General features: G+C 41.6%; 1 protein-coding gene across 3 annotated transcripts in view; it reads right to left on the bottom strand.

Moving 5' to 3' along the window:
• Nucleotides 1–21,848, bottom strand: part of adamtsl3 (ADAMTS-like 3) — a 481,218-nt gene that overhangs the window by 254,690 nt on the left and 204,680 nt on the right. For all 3 annotated transcript variants that reach the window (XM_067971609.1, XM_067971611.1, XM_067971610.1), the window contains exons 4-5: nt 15,884–16,011; nt 7,199–7,244 (exon numbers count right to left, since the gene is read on the bottom strand). In XM_067971609.1, the coding sequence (XP_067827710.1) occupies nt 7,199–7,244; nt 15,884–16,011 (174 nt within the window). The remainder of the gene's footprint in view (nt 1–7,198; nt 7,245–15,883; nt 16,012–21,848) is intronic.

The following is a 21,848-nucleotide window of genomic DNA, read 5'->3' as shown; positions in this document are numbered from 1 at the left end:
CGGGGATAGGGCGGGGGAGTGGGACTAGCTGGATTGCTGTTGCATAGAGCCGGCGCTGACTCGATGGGCCGAATGGCCTCCTTCTGTGCTGTAACCTATGATTTCTAAGATTCTATGATTCATGGGATGTCGGCGTCGCTGGCAAGGCTAGCATTTATTATCCAGCCCAAATTGCCCTCGAGAAGATGGTGGTGAGCCACCTTCTTGAACTGCTGTGGTGAAGGTACTCCCACAGTGGCGTTAGGTAGGGAGTTCCAGGATTTTAACCCAGCAATGACGAAGGAACGGCGATATATTTCCAAGTCAGGATGGTGTGTTTTGGAGAGGAATGTGCAGGTGGTGGTGTTCCCATGCGTCTGCTGCCCTTGTCCTTCTAGGTGGTAGAAGTTGCGGGTTTGGGAGGTGCTGTCGAAGAAGCCTTGACGAGTTGATGCAGTGCATCCTGTGGATGGTACACACTGCAGCCATGGTGCACCACTGGTGGAGGGAGTGAAGGTAGAGAATTCCAAAGATTCACAACCCTCTGACTGAAGAAAATTTTCCTCATCACAGTCCTAAATGGCCGACCCCTTATCTTGAGACCATGACCCCTAGTTCCAGACTCTCCAGCCAGGGGAAACAGCCTCTTAGCATTTACCCTGTCAATATATGTTTCAATGAGATAATGAAATCGGGTCTTCTTTACCCTTCTGACTGCAAATTATTTTGGTTCTCATATCTTGGGTCACTCTCGTGGGGGAATCCCAACCCCCTGTATCTTTGAGTGTGTCTATCCTTGCCCGAGATCTTGGTAAGTTTTCACCCAGCAGACTCCGTCTGGTAATTGCTTTTAGTTACATGAACTTATTCTGTAGCTCCATTGGACTCCTTTCCAGCTTTCAAAAGCAGTAGGCCAGATCTTGTTTAAAATTTAAGATGCTAAGTGATTTTATTAGATTATTCGCTTGTTCATTGTTTAACAGTTATAAAATAAAATTATATATTTACAGTAGAAAGTCAGTTACACAGAATCACATAGAAAGTACAACACAGAAATGGCCCAAACACCCCATTATGTTGGTGTTTATCCTCCATGCGAGCAGTAGTCCTAATCTCATCAGATCGTCCCCCATGCTCATATTCTTTTATTCCCTTTTCCTACCTACCTAACCTGTTCTTAAATGTTGACATGGTCTCTGCTTCAAACAATAACTCTGGTAATGCATTCCATAGCCTCACAACCCTGTGTAAAAAGGTTACTCCTGCCCTGTCCTAACTCTCTTACGTTTAATCTTATATGTATGTCTCCTCATTCTGTACCTATCAATCATTGGAAAGTCTGTTTCTATTTACTCTGCCCCATCCCTTCATAATTTTAAACACCTCCATCGAAATCAGCCTGTAATCCCCTCCATTCTAACAAAAGTGGACAAAATAATAAAAAGCTTAGAACTCTAAGAACTAAGCTAACGCTTTGTCAATAACTTTCAGACACTCGGTGTTTTTCTTTCTTGAATTTATCATCACCATGGAAATCTTCATTCATCTAAATTGCTTCTTGGAAATTAGGACATGATTTCAGGAGTTCTCTTCCAGGAGTTTCAGAAATTCTCCAAGTTGACTTGTTGATTTAAACAGAACAGCTCCTATTAAATCCCAAAAATGTTACTGGGGCTTCCCGGAATTTGAATATCAGGTCCTTCACATTTACAAAGGAATTGTCCGTCATATACAGACTAAACCAATCGCACAGAACTGCTTATGTGCTATGACTGGATTTAAAGAAACAGCTGTTAAATCAAAAAAACTCAATTTTTTTCCACAGGGATCTTTGAGAGTTGTTGCACAGATAAAAGGCTGTAGAGGATGGCATCGTTGTGGGGAAAAGGAGAGATATACAAATGATTATTAATGCATTGGCCAGTTATGGTAGTCAAGAGAAGATCTCCTGTGTAAGAATGGTACAAAATTCTCTTGGAGCTGGAAACCGTATGTCTTCCATTTTCTTTTCAGGCTATGGCTGCTCCTCTTACTGATCTCCTCCTCTCCATGGGGGCCTTCCTCCTTCAAGGAATCCACAATGAGGCCTCTTTATTAAGGCAACGTTGTGCAACATGCAACACACAAACATAATTGCATAGAATTACAAGGAACGTACAGCATAGAAACAGGCCATTCGGCCCAACAGGTGCATGCCGGTGTTTATGCTCCACACAAGCCTCCTCCCTCCCTACTTCATCTAACCCTATCATTCCATTCGAGAACCTTTTAAAAATATAAAAAGTGAAAATGTAATACAAAATCGCATTTGGGAACTATTCAGACATTGTTTCTTGCACATTTCAATTGGCTGTTGGTTGCTTGTAACTGTAGGCCTCAATACAATTATACCCAAAGGCTGTCCATGCTGACTTTTTAATCATTTTATGCTTATGCAGAACTAATAATTTCCATAGGCGTTACTATTTTGCCTTCAAATATAATTTCTCATCATTGGCATATTCGCAAAGAGATTCCTCCCCGAGTCAATCTTTCTAAATACAAACAACTATGAATAATACCTGGTTTATAATACTATTTTTCAAAACAAGATTCCAACAAAATTACATGGTAAATTTTGTTCAAAGCATAATACTTGAGACCAAAGCAGGACTATATTGCCAAAGTCTCATATTATGTTTTTATGCTATATATAATACTCAAGTGGCAATGGCCATACCCGCAAGTGGATTTTGCATTCCTCAATGAACCAGAGTGTGTCTTTATCTTCCCAATATGTAGATAAACGTAGTGGAATCAAGTGACCGTACAGAGAATCATGGCTACTGTATTCTGCCTTACTAGAATATATCATGTACCACCAAGTGATATTCTCATCTTTGGTAAGCGGATTGAATATACACCATCAGACTGAGGCTCAGGCTATAAAATAACAGACTAATTTATTTCATGTTAAACAGCTTCAAGAACGGTATTTGGTGCAAACAGTACGTTTACATCCTTTACTATTTTTGAAATTTCAAAGCAAAAAAAAGACACTTCTTTACAACCTCTCAATATAAAATTGACCTTTGAAACATGGTCACTTACTGATTTAGCTCAAACTGACTGCTGACGAGCATAAAGTCAGATATAGGTACACCACACAATGTCCTTTGAAGATATACTGAAAAAAAGGACATTAGACAACGGCGTCTGTCATAATTGCATTTAACAGTCATTCACAGGTTGTCAGTTATCTAGGGTGTTTGTCCACACAAGAACATCTGCCACTTACAGTAAAGTTTAAAGACATCTCTCAGCCTCTGTTCCTGACCAAAGTGAATACAGTAGAATGGCTTAATTCACTAATCTGTGTTATGACCTGTGAGATGGGCCCCGATCTGTTGAATGTGGAGGCTGACGGGGTGGAAGGTGAGGACAAGGGGGACCCTCTCATGGTTCTGGGAGGGTGTCTCCACATTCATCGTATCATCCTCCACCATTTCCGCCACCTTCAGCGCGATGCCACCACCAAACACGTCCTCCCCTCCCCTTTCAACATTCCGAAGGGACCGCTCCCTCCCCAACAACGTGGTCCACTCTTCCATCACCCCCAACACCCGCTCTCCTCCCAACGGCACCTTCCCATACGAGCGCAAGAGATGCAACACCTGCCCTTTCACCTCCTCCCTTCCCATCGTCCAGGGCCCCAAACACTCCTTCCAGGTGAAACAGTGATTTACTTGTACTACTTTCAATTTAGTATACTGTATTCGCTGCTCATGATGCGGTCTCCTCTACAATGGGGAGACCAAACTCAGATTGGGTGATCGCTTTGCTGAAAACCTCCGCTCAGTCCGCAAGCATGACCCTGACCTGCCGGTCGCTTGCCATTTTAATTCCCCGTCCCACTCTCATTCTGACCTCGGCCACTTACATTGTTGCAATGAAGCTCAACGAAAGCTCGAGGAACAGCACCTCATCTTTAGATCAGGCCCTTTACAAACTTCCAGACTCAACACTAATTTCAATAACTTCAGATCATAACCACTGTTCCCATTTTTTCCAGACAGCAGGTACTGGTAATGGTTCTGATGTTGCCATTTGTAGCTCCTCGAGACCCATCGTTTGTTTCTTTACTTGTCCCATCATCACCCTCCTTGCCTTGCACTATCATCCCTTTTGTCATTTAATCACTCCTGCCCTCCACCCTATCAGAGACCTTCCCTTTTGTTCTTTCCTCCCCTCCCACTTTCCCTGGCTCTGTGCTTGCTTAAAAACTGTTTAATCTTCAACTTCTTCCAGTTCTGTTGAAGGGTCATCGACCTGAAATGTTAACTCTGTTTCTTTCTCCACAGATGCTGCCTGACTCGCTGAGTATTTCCAGCATTTTCTGTTTTTATTTCAGATTTCCAGCATCTGCAGTATTTTGTTTTTGATTTATCATAAGCCTCCTTTTTCTGTTTCATTTGAATCCCAATTTCTTCAGTCATCCAGGGAGCTCTAACTTTGGATGTCCTACCTTTTCCCCCTCATAGGAATGTGTCTAGTCTGTACCCAAACTATCTCCTCCATGAAGGCCTCCCATTGCTCATTTACCTGATAATCTTTGTTTCCATTCTACCTGGGCCAGATCCCTTTTCAACTCAATGAAATTAGCCCTCCTCAAGTTGAGTATCTTCACTTTTAATTGTTCTTTTTCCTTTTCCATAACTACTCTAAACCTAATGATATTGTGATCACTGTTTCCCAAATGTTCTCCCGTTCCATTGCCCAGAACTAGATCCAGCACTGCTTCCTTCCTCGTTGAGCTGGAAACATACTGATCAAGAAAGTTCTCCTGTACCACATTTCAGGAATTCCTCCTCCTTCTTGCCCTTTACACTGTTTTTCCCTCCAATCTATATTAGGATAACTGAAGTTCTCCATTATCACTATTCTATTGTTTTTACATCTTTATGTTCAGCAAGATAGAATCCTACAACTAATTTAACCGACAAAAGTGCTTAATTTTAGTTACAGATTGATCCAGACAGCTGAAGCATTTCTTCAGAGCATCAGTGGTGTGCTGAATTATTGCTCTGAGCACAGGTATAATGGAGTTCATTATACCAGTGATTAGCTCATATCCTGAGAAACCACACAAATGTCAGTCATGGCTGCAGGGGACAACCTTGATCACTCCCAGAGGCCACCCAGAGAATTGCCTTTCTGGATCAAAACATGCTGAAACAGGAGACTGCCTTAAAAAGTAGGTGTTCCACCACTCCCACCCAGGAAAGTGACATAATGTGAGATGCGGTTACTTCCAAACAAGCTGCGCATTGAGAGAGTGGCATCTTTTCCTGTTGACGTAGGTCGTAGCATTGAGAAGGGGAGCACATAAAGTATGTGTGCAACCTGTGACTCCTTGGATCCTCAACAATCTCCCCACTCCATAATTTACCGCTGATTACCCATGGGGAATAAGATGAAATTGCTTGTTCCAGCAAACAATACATCCATTACTTAACTTGCATTATGCACAATCGATTGGTAAATGATACTGTTGTCCTCACAGTTTTCCATGTACCTCGGCAGTTCAAACCAGATTTAGTTTCTCAGGAATCTATATTGGTTGCCTGGAAGGCCAGGAATCACCCCATAATAAAAGTTATAAATGGTTGTGACCTTATCCACCTGTGATGAAACTGGGCTGTAGGTTTGCTTGCCCTGAATGCTCGTTTTATACAGCAGAAATGAAACGGAGGTGGAAATGAGAGAAAAATGGGGCGTATGGTATCAGTTTTGCCTCATTTGTATGTAATCACCCAAAAATGGGCTAGTACTTCCTGCAAATGCCAGAAATGTAGGCTGGAAATAGGCAGGCAAAAAATGGCAGAGCTCCAGTGTAATGGAACCAATTTTCTGATCAGGGCTACCTGGCTTAGGCAGTAAATTAGTGACCTAGACAGAAAATCCAGGCTTAGGCCTTGAAATTATGCTGTGGAAAGGTTAGCGTTCCAAAGCTTAACACATTTGTGTGAAATTCCTTTTTCTACTATTTTAAGGGAGATGCTCAACGGATTAATGTCTCTGTTAAAATAGCAAACAAAGGTATTTTATACAAATGCATTAAGATCGATGCACTAACATTTACAGGGCATAATTTCAAGGCTTTCAGTGTAGTCATTCATCCCGAGCATGGGAGTAATAATAATTCGCCTGTTAGTCTTACGAGGTTCTATGTACTCCTTTGGGAATATATGAGGTGGAGTTGTAATCAAGGTCTCAGAGACAACAGCATACCCCTGTGGTGGGGCAGGGAACACTAACACTGCCTCAGTCCAAACAGCTGTAGACCACCAGCAGATACCCAAAACAGTATTGGCTTTACAACCTGTGCTGCTTACCCCCTTGGACAATTTCCATCTTGACTATGCATAAACCATAATTTGAGGGCAACCCATACAGATTCCTGAACAACTAAATCTGGTTTGAACTGCTTAGGTACATGGAAAACTTACCACCTTTGTCGACATGAACGCTGATTTTACAAAATTACACAAGACGAAGTGCCACTATCCTTTAATCTTTACTTCTGGGCTCAAATCAAGTGAGATTAACAGGATGAAAATATCCTCTCTTTTTCCGGCTGACAGGTCCAACTTAAAATTGATTTGGACAGTCTTAATCCAGTTCCGACTGGGTGCCGGACCGAAACACAGCACAGTCTACAAGTTAGCATTATAGTGCTAAATTTACTGAGAGGGAGCATAAGGGTGACTCATGAGAGAAGTGGAAAAATTCAAACTGGTATTGTATAGGATGCTCTTCCAAGGACGAGGTTGAAATAGGACTCTGTTATATCTGATCCAGAAGTGGCCGATACTGACAATGGGTGTCCAAAAACTGAAAACATGCAATTCCCTAGGAGTGACATCCCTCACCATGGCTAGCACGATAATACAATCCACCCCTCTTAATTCAAAGTTGCTTCTTTAAAATTATCTGATAATTCATGCTTAAGCATTGGTTAATTCAAATTATTGGATAATTCCAATTTTGTGGAGGTCAAGTTATCAGTACCTGAGATTGGAAAAATATTTTGTTTATAAATGCTAACATCATGAGCACTAACAAAACACACACTCAAAAGGAAACCAGCTCATCCAGTGTAATTTCTCGATCTACAACAGCAAAGAGTGTAGTAATTCATATATAATTACTGATCAGATGCATTTTATTCAGTACTTACCACATTGCTGCAGGTTTTGTACCTAATGTTCCGCCCTTCACAGCGCCTGAGAGACAGGAAATAAAAAAAAAGACGTAGAGAACAAGCTTTCAAAACATAAAATGAACACGTGTGAAACAGTTTACAAATGCTTCCATTATAAAGTCGTTTTAACATATGCGCATGACTCAACAAAGGAAGCCTCCATGGTCCAAATCCTCTAATCCCCGATAATTTTTAATGCTCTTCACTACTAATAAATTTGGGTCTTCAGCCAGGACCATAAGCCTAGTACAGCAAATGAAATCATTCTTGACAAGGGCTTTCGCTCTGGTTCTGAATCAAGCTAAATTTTGCTTCACCTGTCAAAACATTAGTAGAAAATACCTGCCAGGGCTTATGTATAATGAAACCAGTCATTGACTGAAATCCCACTGAGCATGAACAAACATAGTCAATCCTGAAAGGCTGAGCTTATAAAACTTTTTTTTCTCCCCCCAAACATTTCCTACAACTATCATGATCAAATGTTCACTAGCAAAATAAAATTCCCTTCTACGCTGATGTTTTTAAAAAAATAAATCTATTATGTATAGTTAACCACCATTAAAGGACATGCAACAGATTCAGAATACATTAGTGTCCATTTTGTCTTGTGTACCAATCACAATTATGTCTTTTAAAAAGAACTTTCTCTGAACAAAATTCCAAGTCTGTTCAAGATTATAGTGAATAATCTGTTTTTCTCTCAAACACAAGAAGCTACTGTTCTTATTATTCATTATGCAAGCGGTTTCTGATGCTAAAATACCTAAACACGCCCCCAGTTTTAGAAACTAGGAGTTGTGGAGCCAGCTATCAAGGGCAACATCACAAGTAAAATAATGCACTACAAACGTACAGTAACAAACCACTAAAAAAAATTATCTGGCCATTATCACATTGCTGTTTTGTGGCACCTTGCTGTGTGCAAATTGGCTGCCGTATTCCCTACACTACAACAGTGACTACACTTCAAGAAGTACTTCATCGGCTGTAAAGCGCTTTGGGACGTCCCGAAATCATGAAAAGCGCTATAGAAATGAAAGTCTTTCTTTTTTTTAAACAAATGTAAACCAAGGTAAAAACAGAGGCAATCTCTTGCCCAGTTTCAAATCAAACATTAATGAATGCAGTTTGCTTCATCGAAGAAGTGCCAAGGGTCAAACTGCAGGTGAAATAACTTGGTGGATGGGGTACCATATGTTCACGAGTGTGGAGGGTGAGAATCTGTTCCAACCTCTTTCATATTACTCACGTTATAAATGTTGGGATGTAGTCTGGCAAACATCGCCAGAGACTTGCTTAAGGACAATTTTGCAGCGTTATTTACCATGGGCACACTCATACGTGGTGAGAGCAAAGTAAAGGATGTATCAACCAGGTTGAATCTCCAATTTTGGATCTAAAATTTTCTACCTTACGTGATGCCTCTCTAAGAGCATGCAAGAGATTCATTAAACCTTATAATTCCATGCAAATGGATAGTAATTGCTCCAACATGCAATTTGACAGTTTGAGGGGTTACTTCTCTCCCAGCTCACCATATGAGATGAGCATATTACAGATTTAATGGTTCAGTCTTAAACCAGGGAAATGGCAGGTAAATGGGACATGAACGGCTCCCTGCTCCGACATGAATTTTCCTCCTCCTGCTGAGACCACCATTGGCCACCCTTTTCCCACCAGCCTCATGTAAATGCCAGCAGGGAGGTGAGGCCCAGCATCCCAGCCCATTTTCCACCCGCTCTTCTTGCCATCGTTCCCTGGGATTGCCTAGTGAATGGTGGCAGTCAGCCTGGTGTTACGGCTGAAATAGCCCAAGGTCTCCTAATGAAGAAAGAGGGCCCGGTAGAGGCCTTCTCGTCCTCCATTTTGGCCCAGTGTACTTGCCTTTTTTAGGCATCAGTCTCAACGTTATTAACTCTCAACATTACATTCAAATCATGTGCCATCATTACATTTCCCAAACAATGAATTGTATATGCTCAAATAATACTTCATGCACGGTGTTTTCCTTTAGTGATTCGTCTGCGGTGTTTGTCCTCTAGTATTCTTCTTAAGTAATACCCCAATGGGTGGCATTAGTGTGGTAGAAGGCTGCTGTTCATCATATGATGCACATGGCTTTGTACTTCCAGGTGCTCAGTCATTAGATGGCCCTGCAGCTGCTGGCAGTATGTTTGATAGTAAATCTGGCTGCCTTCTCCTACTCACAGCTTACAATTATTTCAGACCATCGAGGGGGTTCAGCTAGGGTGGGGCAGATGTGACAGCACCCTGAGAGGCAGCTGCCTCATGCATGCCCCTGCTAAACGTGACCCGAACGCTAGGCTGTCCTTCAGCATGTCCAGCTTTTTGTGCTGGAACAGACACCTCTTGAGAAATGTCAAATCTGCAATAAGCACTGTCAAAAGTTGATTCCCCCACCCCCCCACCTAGCATATTCAATCCTTCCCCAGGAAAAACCCTGTAGACTGCAGCCAAGTTCTTAACAACTCCATCACAGCTATCAGGACAGAAGCTGCCTTAAGGCTTTGGGCCTCTGCCCTCAGGAGCTCCACCTCCATGTGGCCATGGAGTTGCCTCGTGTTCCACAGTGGCCTGCAGGTTTGTGAATCTGTCCTGCACCAGTTGTTCTGGACATTGTCCGACAGATCTTGGAGGATGCTGTAAACATTCTCAGGGAGTTGCAAGAATTGCTTCTGCTGATCAGTGAGATCCCTTCTATAGGCAGCTCCCATGAGATAAGCACTATGGGTTCTGCAGCAGAGGAACATATGAAGCTGGCACTCGCTTGGTTTTCTCAGTTGCCACTTCAATTTTCTCCTCCTCAATTGTGCAGTGAGCGTCACCTGGTGCTCTATTCCATGCCTCTGGGCTGCACTACATGCCAACATTTAGTGAATGAGTGAGCTTGCAGAGAGAGCAGTAAGGCTAAGTAAAGGAAGGCACTGGCCTTGTGGTCACACAAAGCCACCAAGCTCACCTTCCCCACTCTCACAATTGAGGAGCATCTTCTTCATGTCTGTTGATGGGGCAAAAGTTTGGAGGTTCCCATGCTGACCTGGTTCTTTCAAGATGGTTATGGGCCAACTTCTCCTGCAAACAGATATAAAACGTACTCTGGACGAGCAGGGTGTGTTACCCCAAAGGCCACCCTTCAACTCACCTTGTATGAATGCAGGATAACGCAACATGCATTTACATTGTGGATCCTCTTCCTCATTTGTTGCTACAACCTATTGAGAGTGTTGAATCCCTTTCTATTTAGGAAATTCAATGGTTGCAGTTGAAGCCTGCAGTGCCATCTATTGCCCCCTGACCTTTGGGGAAACCAGCAACATAATAAAATTGAATGGCCTGGTCATGCTGCTGCCAAGAGTCAACAATAACTTGCCTTTATATAGCCCCTTTAACATAGTAAAAACACCCCAAGGCACTTCACAGAAGGGTTACCTGACAAAATTTGACACCGAACCATATAAGATGATATCAGGACAGATGACCAAAAGATTGAAAAGAAGTAGGTTTTAAGCAGCACCTTAAAGAGGAGAGAGAGGAAGAGAGGTGGAGAGGTTGAAGGAGGGAATTCCAGAGCTTAGGGCCTAGGCAGCTGAATACACGGCCACCAATGGTGGAGTGATGGAACTCGGGGATGCGCATGAGGCCAGAATTGAATGAGTGCAGAGATCACGGAGGGTTGTAGGGCTGGAGGAGGTTACAGAGGTAGGGAGTGGGGAGGCCATGAAGGGATTTGAACACAAGGAATGGAATTTTAAAATTGAGGTGTTGCCGGACCGGGAGCCAACGTAGGTCAGCGAGCACAAGGGTGATGGGTGAACGGGACTTGTTGCAAGTAAATCCCAAAAACAAAAAATTCCAAACTTTAGGCAGCTTCAAAAGGAACACTTCTGCTTGGCGTATCTGCTTATAACATAATTTCCACACGTCACGTTGTCAAAAATATCATGGAATTTTTGGGCCCCGGTTTTTTGTTTAAGAATAATCTGAAGAGCATGAACTAGAATGGAACAAACTTTCAGTACAACAGAAGCACTTATGTAAATCATTCTAATGACTTTCTACAGCACAGAAAAATAATTAAATGAAATTATGTTCTCTCTATTTAGCTCATATGTCAGTTTTTCTTTCCATTTTCTCCCCGATAGGCGTCTGCTTACCATCATACACTGCCCTCCAGCTAAGAAAGTGAGGGATTTTGTAATGTAGAGTTCTCCAAATCTGCTATCATCACTAGTCTCCAAACAAACAGCAAATTCTCGACAAATGCAAATGAGTTCAAGTAACAGTCCTGGGACTCAGTTCACAACCTACTACAGCTGAATCCTGATCAATGCATAACTGGTTTCCCAAGAAATGTTTGCCTGGGTCAAGATTTCTATAGAACTCCACATAAAGCCAATTTGGATATATTTAAACCACAGTTTCATTCAGTCAACAATTCAAACTATAAAAATGCAACTTAGAATATTTGAGCAAAGCATACTTCATACAATATTGATCACTTTTGTTTTGTTTCTCCATCTTTCCTGTAAGCATACAGGGTTAAGGTCTATTGGACACCAACAACCCTCGGGTATCTAGCCTTTGTTCATTTGTGAGCCTAGACAATGAGTCTCAGCAGATTACTTGACCATTGGAAACCACAGTCTAGGCCAATCATGTCCTCACCCAAAGTCCACACACATGCACTTTCCAGCAGATATAGTTGGATGGTGATTAAGAGGGGGAACCCTGGTTGATTTTCCCTCCCACTTCGTATCCCAGGAACACAGGGAACAATTCTAATGCCCCCAATGCGACTCTGGATTAAGATCAGATAGCTCAGCAAAGAACAAGTTTAAAAGATGATACTTTCAGTCTGTATGACTCAGTGTCGCTCCAGACAGTTCATGGGTGGGGTAAGGAATTGAGGAAGTAGGGAATCAATTAGTAATGACCGGGAGTGAGGTTGAGGGGAGGAGCCCATGATAGAACAATCATACATGGGCTCTCAATTGGGGTGGTTCTAATGGGTTCAAGAGCCTTTTTTGAACTGACATAATACTCTTATTTACCCACAGAGTCACCGGGGGGGGGGGGGGGCTGAATTGTTGTCCTGTTGTAGCAAATTGACTCCATTTAAGCGCTGAACCTAGTAAAATGCATAATTGGAAAATAAACTTAAATGCTAGGTTTGGAACAAGAATTTTACAAAATGTGAATAAATGGAACATGTATATTGGGTCATGCATGCGTTTATCTAGAAATGATGTTAACGGGACACCAAAGTTCACAACTGCTCAAATTAATGGCCTACTTTCTTACTTTGCAAAACCAAGTAAGTTAAAAACCATCATCGACTTCGACTGGACTGACCTTTTTATCTCGCATATTTTTGTATCACATCCATTAGTACCAGAACTCTGGGACGAACAACAATTGCAAATGTTTCTGTTTAAAAAATGGAAAAATGCTCTACTTGCACAATCTCCACATTCCTTTCTGTAAAACTGAACTTCCCTAAATTGAAGGCTGGAAGAGATAAGCATTGAAATTAAAGATTGCCATATAGAACCATTTAGTTCCAAACTGGTGCTGAGTTCACAATTTGATTGTATTACTTGGCAAGTCAGGCAGTACAAATATCTTACTCAGTGTGTTTATTGCAAGCAAAATATTTAATTCTGACAATTGATTATAACATATACAGTACTGTGGATTTGGGGAATGTTGATCATGTATCAGCAATGGTCTATTGGCTATGCTCCTACGATGTGCAATATCAAGGAATAGGTTGGAAAAAGTACAATTGTTTCACCTCTTTGAAGCAAGTCACATGAAAGATAGAGGAAAAAAAGGAGAAAGAAGAGAAAAAGAGAACGAGAGAAAAAGAGAACAAAAGAAAGAAAGAGAATAAAAGAGAGAATGAAAAGAAAGAAAAAGCAAAAGGGAGAGTGAAAGAAAGGAAAGAAAGGAGAGAAAGAAAAAGAGAAAGGAGAACGAGAGAAAGGGAGAGAAAGAGAAAAGGAGAAAGAGAGAGAAAAAAAGAGAAAGAGAGAAAAAGAGAAAGGCGAAAGAAAGGACAGACTTGCATTTGTATAGCGCCTTTCACAACCTCAGGACGTCCCAAAGCACTTTACAGCCAATGAAGTACTTTCTTGAAGTGTAGTCATTGTTGTAATGTAGGAAATGTGGCAGCCAATTTACGCATAGCAAGGTCCCATAAACAGCAATGTGATAGTGAACAGATAATCTGTTTTAGTGATGTTGGTTGAGAGATAAATATTGGCCAGGACTCCTGGGGAGAACTCCCCTGCTCTTCTTCGAAATAGTACCATGGGATCTTTTACATCCACCCGAGAGGCCAGACGGGACCTCGGTTTAACAAAATACAGTCTAGATGGACACATGGGTTCATCCTGTGTTGAGGTCTGATATTTCTCCCCAATCTGCAAGAGCCCTGTGACCAGGAATTAAATCAGAACCAATTGCTGCTGCCTGTTATTTTTCAGAAGGTTTAATAGATTCATCTGCAGCTTTCTAGAAATTCTCTCAGCCTATTTCCTCCAGTGTTTTTAGACCCATCTTTTGATATGGATATGAAAACATTATGATCAGAATGTGATGATCCCAATCAATTTTATGTGCTACAATTTGTTGTCTGACAGATCTGCAACCAAGCTTAAGTAACCGATGCCAGGAAGACTGAGGAAATGAGCAGAAAGGGGTTTCAATGCAGGACAGCGACCGCTAAGGGTTGAGCAGAGGCCAGGTGCCTGTCAGTGTGGAATTCTTTGTTTCTCTTTGTGTTTCAGGTGGCAGCTTGTGCAAGAGCGGAAATTACTGGGACAGTTTGGCGATGGACAGTGCACGAATCAGTATGTAAAACAAATAAAATTGGAGCACTAGCACCAAAACTGCATTTTTGCTGTCTGGTTTTGCAATATTTTTTTATATAGTATTGTTGAAACAATGGACTGCTTAGCAGATGGGTGGAACTCGGCGACCCAGCAATATGTTCAGATTTTGGCTTTTCTTTCTTTGGCTGAAGATTAAACAACCTGATTTGCAGTCTGGTGTAGCCAATCATTCCTTCTCCCTCTGGGTAAACCACAGAATAGTCTTGGTTCATAACCTTATCCAAACAAATAAACTGGAGACATTTGCACAGCAAAAGCTGCAGTATGGCCTTAGTTAAACAGGCTTTTATGCATCAAGCAATCTCCCGAGTCATGCTCTATGGACTGATTTTCTTCTGTAAGATCTCCTTAACCAAATTAATAGTCTGGTCAAGTATTATTTTATAGGGTTATATCTTCACACCATACAAATCTGGGTGGTAGTACCCAGTGTAAGATGTGGAAGTCAAGAAAGAGAGTCCTGGATTAGGGGTGATCAGGAGGCAATCTGCCAGAATGTCCACTTATCATCAGTCTATAACAGGGCAAAAGTAGTGCAACTTTTTCTAATGCATCAATATGCCGTGCTGACTGTATCATATTCAATAAGAAAACACTTGGAAGAATCTGACTGCAACAACTTGCTCATACATAGTGCCTTTAACATAGTAAAACGTTACAAGATGCTTTACAGGAGCGTATTCAGGCAAAAATTGACACCAAGTCAAAGGAGGAGACATTAGGACAGGTGACCAAACGCTTAGTTAAAGAGGTTGGTTTTAAGCAGCATCTTAAAGGAGGAGAAAGATGGAGAGGCAAATTGTTTTGGGGAGGGAATTCCAGAGTTTAGGGCCTAGACGGCTGGAGGCACAGCCGCCAATGGTGGGGCGAAGGAAGTGGGGATGCACAAGAGCCCAGAGTTGGAGGAATGCCGAATTCTTGCGGGGTTATAGTGCTGAAGGAGTTTACTGAGATAGGGAGGAGTGAGGCCATGGAGGGAAAGTGTGGAAAAGTTCACTACCCACAACTGTGCAGTCTCTGGATTGCACCCTACCGTGGACTGGAAAACAGCTCCGGGGTATACTGTAGTGGACGTCCCTATCTCAGTAAACTCCTTCAGGGTGTTTTTAGCTATTGGTAAAGACGATAGCCTCGGTCGTCAAGATGCTATTCTGGCAGGCTGTTTTAACCCTCAAATAAGCCGGGATAGACTGTTGCCTTAAAATGGATGCATTGTAACCATTGCCAGGGAAATGGGCATTGAGCTGAATGGCAAGATGCTGGTGCTTACTTACCAGCTACAATTTGATGAGTATAATCTCTTTCTGTTCTTGTGGCCACTGCATTCTGCTTAAGCTCCTCGAAGGTCATGGGGATTCCATTAGTGACACCTTGACAACATGGCTCTGGTAGGGTCCATCATATTTTTTTCTAAATGGCATGGATCCTCCTCCTTCTGCTTTCAGCAGTGCAATCAACTAGGCTTTAAATCTGCTTGTTCATGAAGGCATTAAAGGTCTCTCTTTCAAGTAGAGAAGGGAGCTCGCCGGACTGGCCAACATTCTTGTCTCAACCTACACTACCACAAACAGATTAACTATTGCTATTTGTGGGATCTTGCTGTGCACCAAATGGCTGCCTGTTTGCCGAGATAACAACAGTCGCTGCCTTCAATTTAAATCAATGCACGTGAAGTATTTTAAGATGTTTGTGAGACACATGATGCGGCGTTACATTTCTAATATAACAATTTTATCCTCACCTGCCATTTAAGCATCGTCTCAGGGAGTAGGAGGCTCCTCCACCACAAGTCCTAGAACAGTCACTCCACGATCCCCACGCATCCCAGCCAGTATCTTTATCCTCATCTGAACGTGTGATCCTTGACGTCTACAAGAGAGTAAAATCACACTGAATAAAATCACTGTCATACTTAATAAAAGAGAGAAAATGCTTGCAGTTTTTTGCAAGATATCTACAATACAGTTCAAACGTTAATTTTGATTTGAAGGGTGGATGCTCCAAGACTTCAGCCATGACAAGGTACCTGGCTTGCCATAAGCGGAGTTTGAAAAGTTGCTGGCATGCTGCTGCCATTTTCTGATCCACACTTGCAGCGAGCCAGTTAATTCTCCGTTTGGCCAGCACATTCCCTTAAACGTCTCTGTAATAAATTTTCCGCAAAGAAAGCTTTTCAGTGAGGAATAACCTGATCCATTTCACATGGTCTTACTCAAAAGGACTGAATTTCAAAAAGGTAAAATTCCCAAATATCTATCCTTACAGCCCACATTATTCATCAGTGACGTTTCTGGACTTACCATTTCCAATGTTCCAAATGCTCATGTCACACACGTTATTTTTCATCCTTATCTGCACTTATCAATAGAAACCTCCAGCTCATATACTTCCAATTACATATACTTGGAGGTATTACATATCCTTTAAAGGCGTTCATTGGCATTAACCATTTCAGCTGGGAATCTATTCCATATTTCCCCAATTAAAAACCCTTTTAATCTCAAGGCTTGCTGGAGGCTTGTTAATTTCCTACCAAATTTATGAATGGTCCAACAGCATTCCTCTCCAGCTTGTGCATTTCAACTTTTTCACAATACAGTGAGGAAAATGCACCTCGATATTATGTATAGGTGCACTGCGATGTGTCAAACACATGATTGTGCTGGTCTCTCCAACAGGTTGCCTGAAAAGGGCACTTTATTTTAAAATATGATATCAAACCAAGGTATTCTGAAACAGAAAACAATATTTGGCAAGAATACTATGTTGGAACTATACCTGTAACTAAGTTTTTGAGGCAATATAACCATTGGAAGGAACATTTCAGGTATAGACCTGTGCTACTACATTGCTATTTTAATGTGCACTGACTACTGATGCAGAAGAAATGATGCAGGAGAGTGATGTAGTTATTCATGTCACTCAGTTTACATTGTACTTGTTCATTGGCACCCTTCAATGAACTGATTTAGTACAAGGTTACATACACACTGAGCCATTACTCCAATGCCTTGCTTTTCTTCAAAGACAGTTAATAATATGTGACTTATATACCAGGTTTTCCCTAAATATTTTTGGACCCTCACCAAAATATTGCCATTTATATTTCACACTTTGCTATTAATTTCTGAAAATACATCTGTTACCGCAGGGAATCAACCCAGGGCATTAACTTACTGCCAAGTACTGCAGTCGATCTTGTCAGCAGAGATCAAGTGAAGCTAAACACTGTTCTGTTGGTCTATGACCAATGCTCAAGAGACTGCAACGTGGTACTGCTGACCTTTTAACTGGTACCCATTCAATATTTATTGTTAACATATACTAACTTATATTGCCATTACACTACTGGATGTATTCTATAGGTGACCAACTAGTGGGAAGGATATAGAGGAGCAAATTTGCAGGGAAATTAGAGCGATGCAAAAGCTATAGAGTAGTGACAATTGGGGATTTCAACTATCCTAATATAGACTGGGATAACAATAAGGGGCAAAGAGGGGGAGGAATTTTTGAAATGTGTTCAGGATAACTTTCTTAACCAGTACGTTTCTGGTCCAACGAGGAAGGAGGCATTGCTGGACTTGATTCTAGGGATTGAGGTGGGCCAAGTGGAGCAAGTGTCAGTGGGAGAGCATTGAAGGAGCAGCAATCATAGTACCATAAGGTTTAGAATAGCTATGGAAAAGGACACGGTCCACTCAAGTAAAAATACTCAATTGGAGGAGGGCCAATTTCAATGGGATGAGAACAGATCCAGCCCAGGTTAATTGGAATCAAAGATTGGCAGGCAAAACTGTAATTGAACACTGGGCGGCCTTTAAGGAGGAGATGATTCGCGTACAGTCTAGGCACAGTCCCACAAGGGAGAAAGGTAGGGCAACTAAAGCCAGAGCTCCCTGGATGACAAGAGATAGTGAGTAAGATGAAAGAGAAAAAAGGGGCATATGACAGATGTCAGGTTGATAACACAAGTGAGAACCAGGCAGAATATAGAAAGTTCAGAGGGGAAGTGAAAAAGGAAATAAGAGGGGCAAAGAGAGAGTATGAGAATAGACTGGCAGCTAACATAAAAGGGAATCCAAAAGTCTTCTACAGGCATGTAAACAGAAAACAGGTAGTAAGAGGAGGGGTGGGGCCGATTAGGGACCATAAAGGAGATCTACTCTTGGAGGCAGAGGGCATGACCGAGGTTCTAAATGAGTACTTTGCATCTGTCTTTACCAAGGAAGAAGATGTTGCTAAAGACTCAATAAAGGAAGATATAGTTAAGATACTGGATGGGCTAAAAATTGATAAAGAAGAGGTACTTGAAAGGCTAGCTGTACTTAAAGTAGATAAGTCACTCTGTCCGAATGGGATGCATCCTAGGTTACTGAGGGAAGTAAGGGTGGAAATTGCGGAAGTACTGGCCATAATCTTCCAAACATCCTTAGATACGGGGGTGGTGCCAGAGGACTGGAGAATTGCAAATGTTACACCTTTGTTCAAAAAAGGATGTAGGGATAAACCCAGCAACTACAGGCCAGTCAGTTTAGCCTCAGTGGTGGGGAATCTTTTAGAAACGATAATCCGGGACAGAATTAACAGTCACTTGGGCGAGTGTGGATTGATTAGGGAAAGCCAGCACAGCAAATCGTGTTTAACTAACTTGATACAGTTTATTTGATGAGGTTACAGAGAGGGTCGATGAGGGCAATGCAGTTGATGTGATGTATAAAGACTTTCAAAAGGCGTTTGTTAAAGTGCCACATGGTAGGCTTGTCATCAAGATTGAAGCCCATGGAATAAAGGGGGCAGTAGCAACATGGATACAGAATTGGCTATGTAACAGGAAACAGAGTAGTGGTGAAAGGTTGTTTTTCGGACTGCAGGGAAGAGTACAGTGGTATTTCCCCAGGGGTCGGTGCTGGGACCACTTTTTTCTTGATATATATTAATGGCTTGGATGTACAGGGCACAATTTCAAAATTTGCATATGATGCAAAACTTGGAAGGGTAGTAAACAGTGAGGAGGATAGTGATAGACTTCAAGAGAATATAGACAGGCTGGTGGCATAGGCGGACACATGGCAGATGAAATTTAATGCAGAAAAATGCGAAGTGATACATTTCGGTAGGAAGAACGAGGAGAGGCAATATAAGCTAGAGGACACAATTCTAAAAAGGGTACAGGAACAGAGAGATTGGGGGGTATATGTGTGCAAAGCATTGAGGTTTGCAGGGCAGGTTGAGAAAGCGGTTAAAAAAAGCATACGGGATACTAGGCTTTATAAATAGAGACAGAGAACACAAATAAGGAAGTTATGTTGAACCTTTATAAAACACTGGCTTGGCCACAACTACAGTATTGTGTCCAGTTCTGGGCACCACACTTTAGGAAAGATGTGAAGGCCTTAGAGAAGGTGCAGAAAAGATTTACTAGAATGATTCCAGGGATGAGGGACTTTAGTTACGTGGATAGACTGGAGAAGCTAGGGTTGTTCTCCTTGGAACAGAGATGGTTGCGAGGAGATTTGATAGAGGTATTCAAAATCATGAAGGGTCTCGATAAGGTAGATAGAGAGAAACTGTTCCCATTGGCGGAAGGGTCAAGAACCAGAGGGCATAGATTTAAGGTGATTGGCAAAAGAACCAAAAGGTGACAGGAGGAAAAACTTTTTTTGCACAGCAAGTGGTTAGGATCTGGAGTTCACTGCCTGAGGGGGTGGTGGAGGTAGATTCAATTATGGCTTTCAAAAGGGAACTGGATAAGTACTTGAAAGGAAAAAAATTGCTGGGTTACGGGGATAGGGCGGGGGAGTGGGACTAGCTGGATTGCTATTGCATAGAGCCGGTGCGGACTCGATGGGCCGAATGGCCTCCTTCCATGCTGTAACCATTCTATGATTCTAACTTGTGAATGAGGCATTCAAATAATAGCGCCCTTCTTTAAAGCTAAGAAACACTTTCAGCGCTAGAATTTTTAGTTTTCTTGCCGATAAAAATGAGCCTTTGCACGTATTTGATTACTAAATTAACACAACATTTTCAAAGAAAATGCAAACACATACTCAGTAGTGACAAATGTATCAGGGTATGAAGAATTTTAAGTAATCAATACAATAATTTGATAGAATTAAGAATTTTAATGTTTATGTTTTATCGTCTCTACCAAAGAGATTATTTTTATTGTACTGTATTTCCATTGGAAACTCCCAGTATTAATAACAGACTTTTTAAAATATTAACTGGGATATGTAAAAATACCTGTGACGCTCATGTCAGTCTAAGTTTTGCCCTATCCCCAGCAAGCTGTATTAAATACATTACCTGCAATGCTAAATATAAAGCATTTTCAAGAAGATATTTTTGCTGCACTTTTGAACTACTGCTGGATGAATACAGGAGGGAAAATGCAGAAATCGGGATTAATGCAATTGACTAAACTCGAAAACAGAACTAGCTTGAGAGTACTTAACTAACCTTTGACTTCATTGTATTTCTCAGTGTAGTTAGCTACAGTACTGCACTGATTTTTCTCTGCAGGCTTGCAAACTGAAGAAAGCAAAGACAGATAGTCTACAATTTTGAAAAAAAAAATCTGCTATTGTTATTATCACTTTATTCATTGCTGTCTTAAAGAAAAGCACATTGTTACTTTGGTTTCTCAACTGTCAGAGTTGTTCTGGAAGGCAGTGTCACTCCAGTTGCACACTCGGAGGTTTATCCGATTGGTCTGGGATGAGTTGCCTCCTTCACAGTGGGGCAACACCTAACCTTGACTTAGTGTCGCCACTACCCTCAGGTCAACATTTAAGAATAGGGTAGATAGGTGGCTGGAGGAAAGGGGAAATAGAGTGGACACATGGGATTAGGACTGTGCTCAAACGAAGGGTAAAGACCAACACGGACTGGTTGGGCCAAACAGTTTGCTTCCATATTGTAATTTCTATGTAATTTGCACAATTCTGCACAACTGATACCAGAATTTACTGTGTGGGCAATTATACAGTGAACCCTTGCTTTATCATTGTGTAGTAGCATACTGGAGAGATAATGCGCCATTTTATATATGTTTTTAAACAGATCGTTTCGCCTTTAATCTACAAAAAGTGTTCTTCGGCACTCCTGTCTGACATATTTTGTTGGAGGCACACTCACATAATCCTTCAATAATTTTATTAATAAAGAAACAATTGACTTGTTCAAAGCCACCTTTTCAAGAACCCAGCTGGAGAACAATGCTTTTCAGCAAATTACAACCAATATCCCATTTATATTACAGTGCTGTCTCCTGAGGTGGCCTTGCTGTTATATTTATGAGGCAGCATTGACATCTCCGGAGGAAGAAATATTATCTCACAACATGGTTTTGTTTAATGCCTCTAGAGGGAAAATATCACAAGGAGCAAAGATAAATAGGTGTTAGCCATGCTTCTTACTGACGGAATTGCCAGTTGATTCTGCCCACTGACAGACTGAGCTTTGAGCCCAGCATTGCAAGATTTACACTGCTGGCCTGCAAGGAGTTCTACTTGGCATTACTGGTGACGTACGGTGAGTACACTAGTCATGAACTCAGTCGTCGAACAACGGCAAGAAATCCTGTATCTGTGCAGTGGTTCTGGTGTTACCAGAATATGCCCCACAGTATAAAGGGTGGTAACACTGGAAAACTGGCAACTGGATCGTAAGGCACAACAGCTTCTGCAACAAAAATGAAA

This window comes from Heptranchias perlo, chromosome 34 (genome assembly GCF_035084215.1).
Source record: "Heptranchias perlo isolate sHepPer1 chromosome 34, sHepPer1.hap1, whole genome shotgun sequence".
In the NCBI taxonomy this organism is placed as follows: domain Eukaryota; kingdom Metazoa; phylum Chordata; class Chondrichthyes; order Hexanchiformes; family Hexanchidae; genus Heptranchias; species Heptranchias perlo.
The sequence above is the reverse complement of the archived record's forward strand: the minus strand, read 5'-3'. Positions and strand labels throughout refer to the sequence as shown.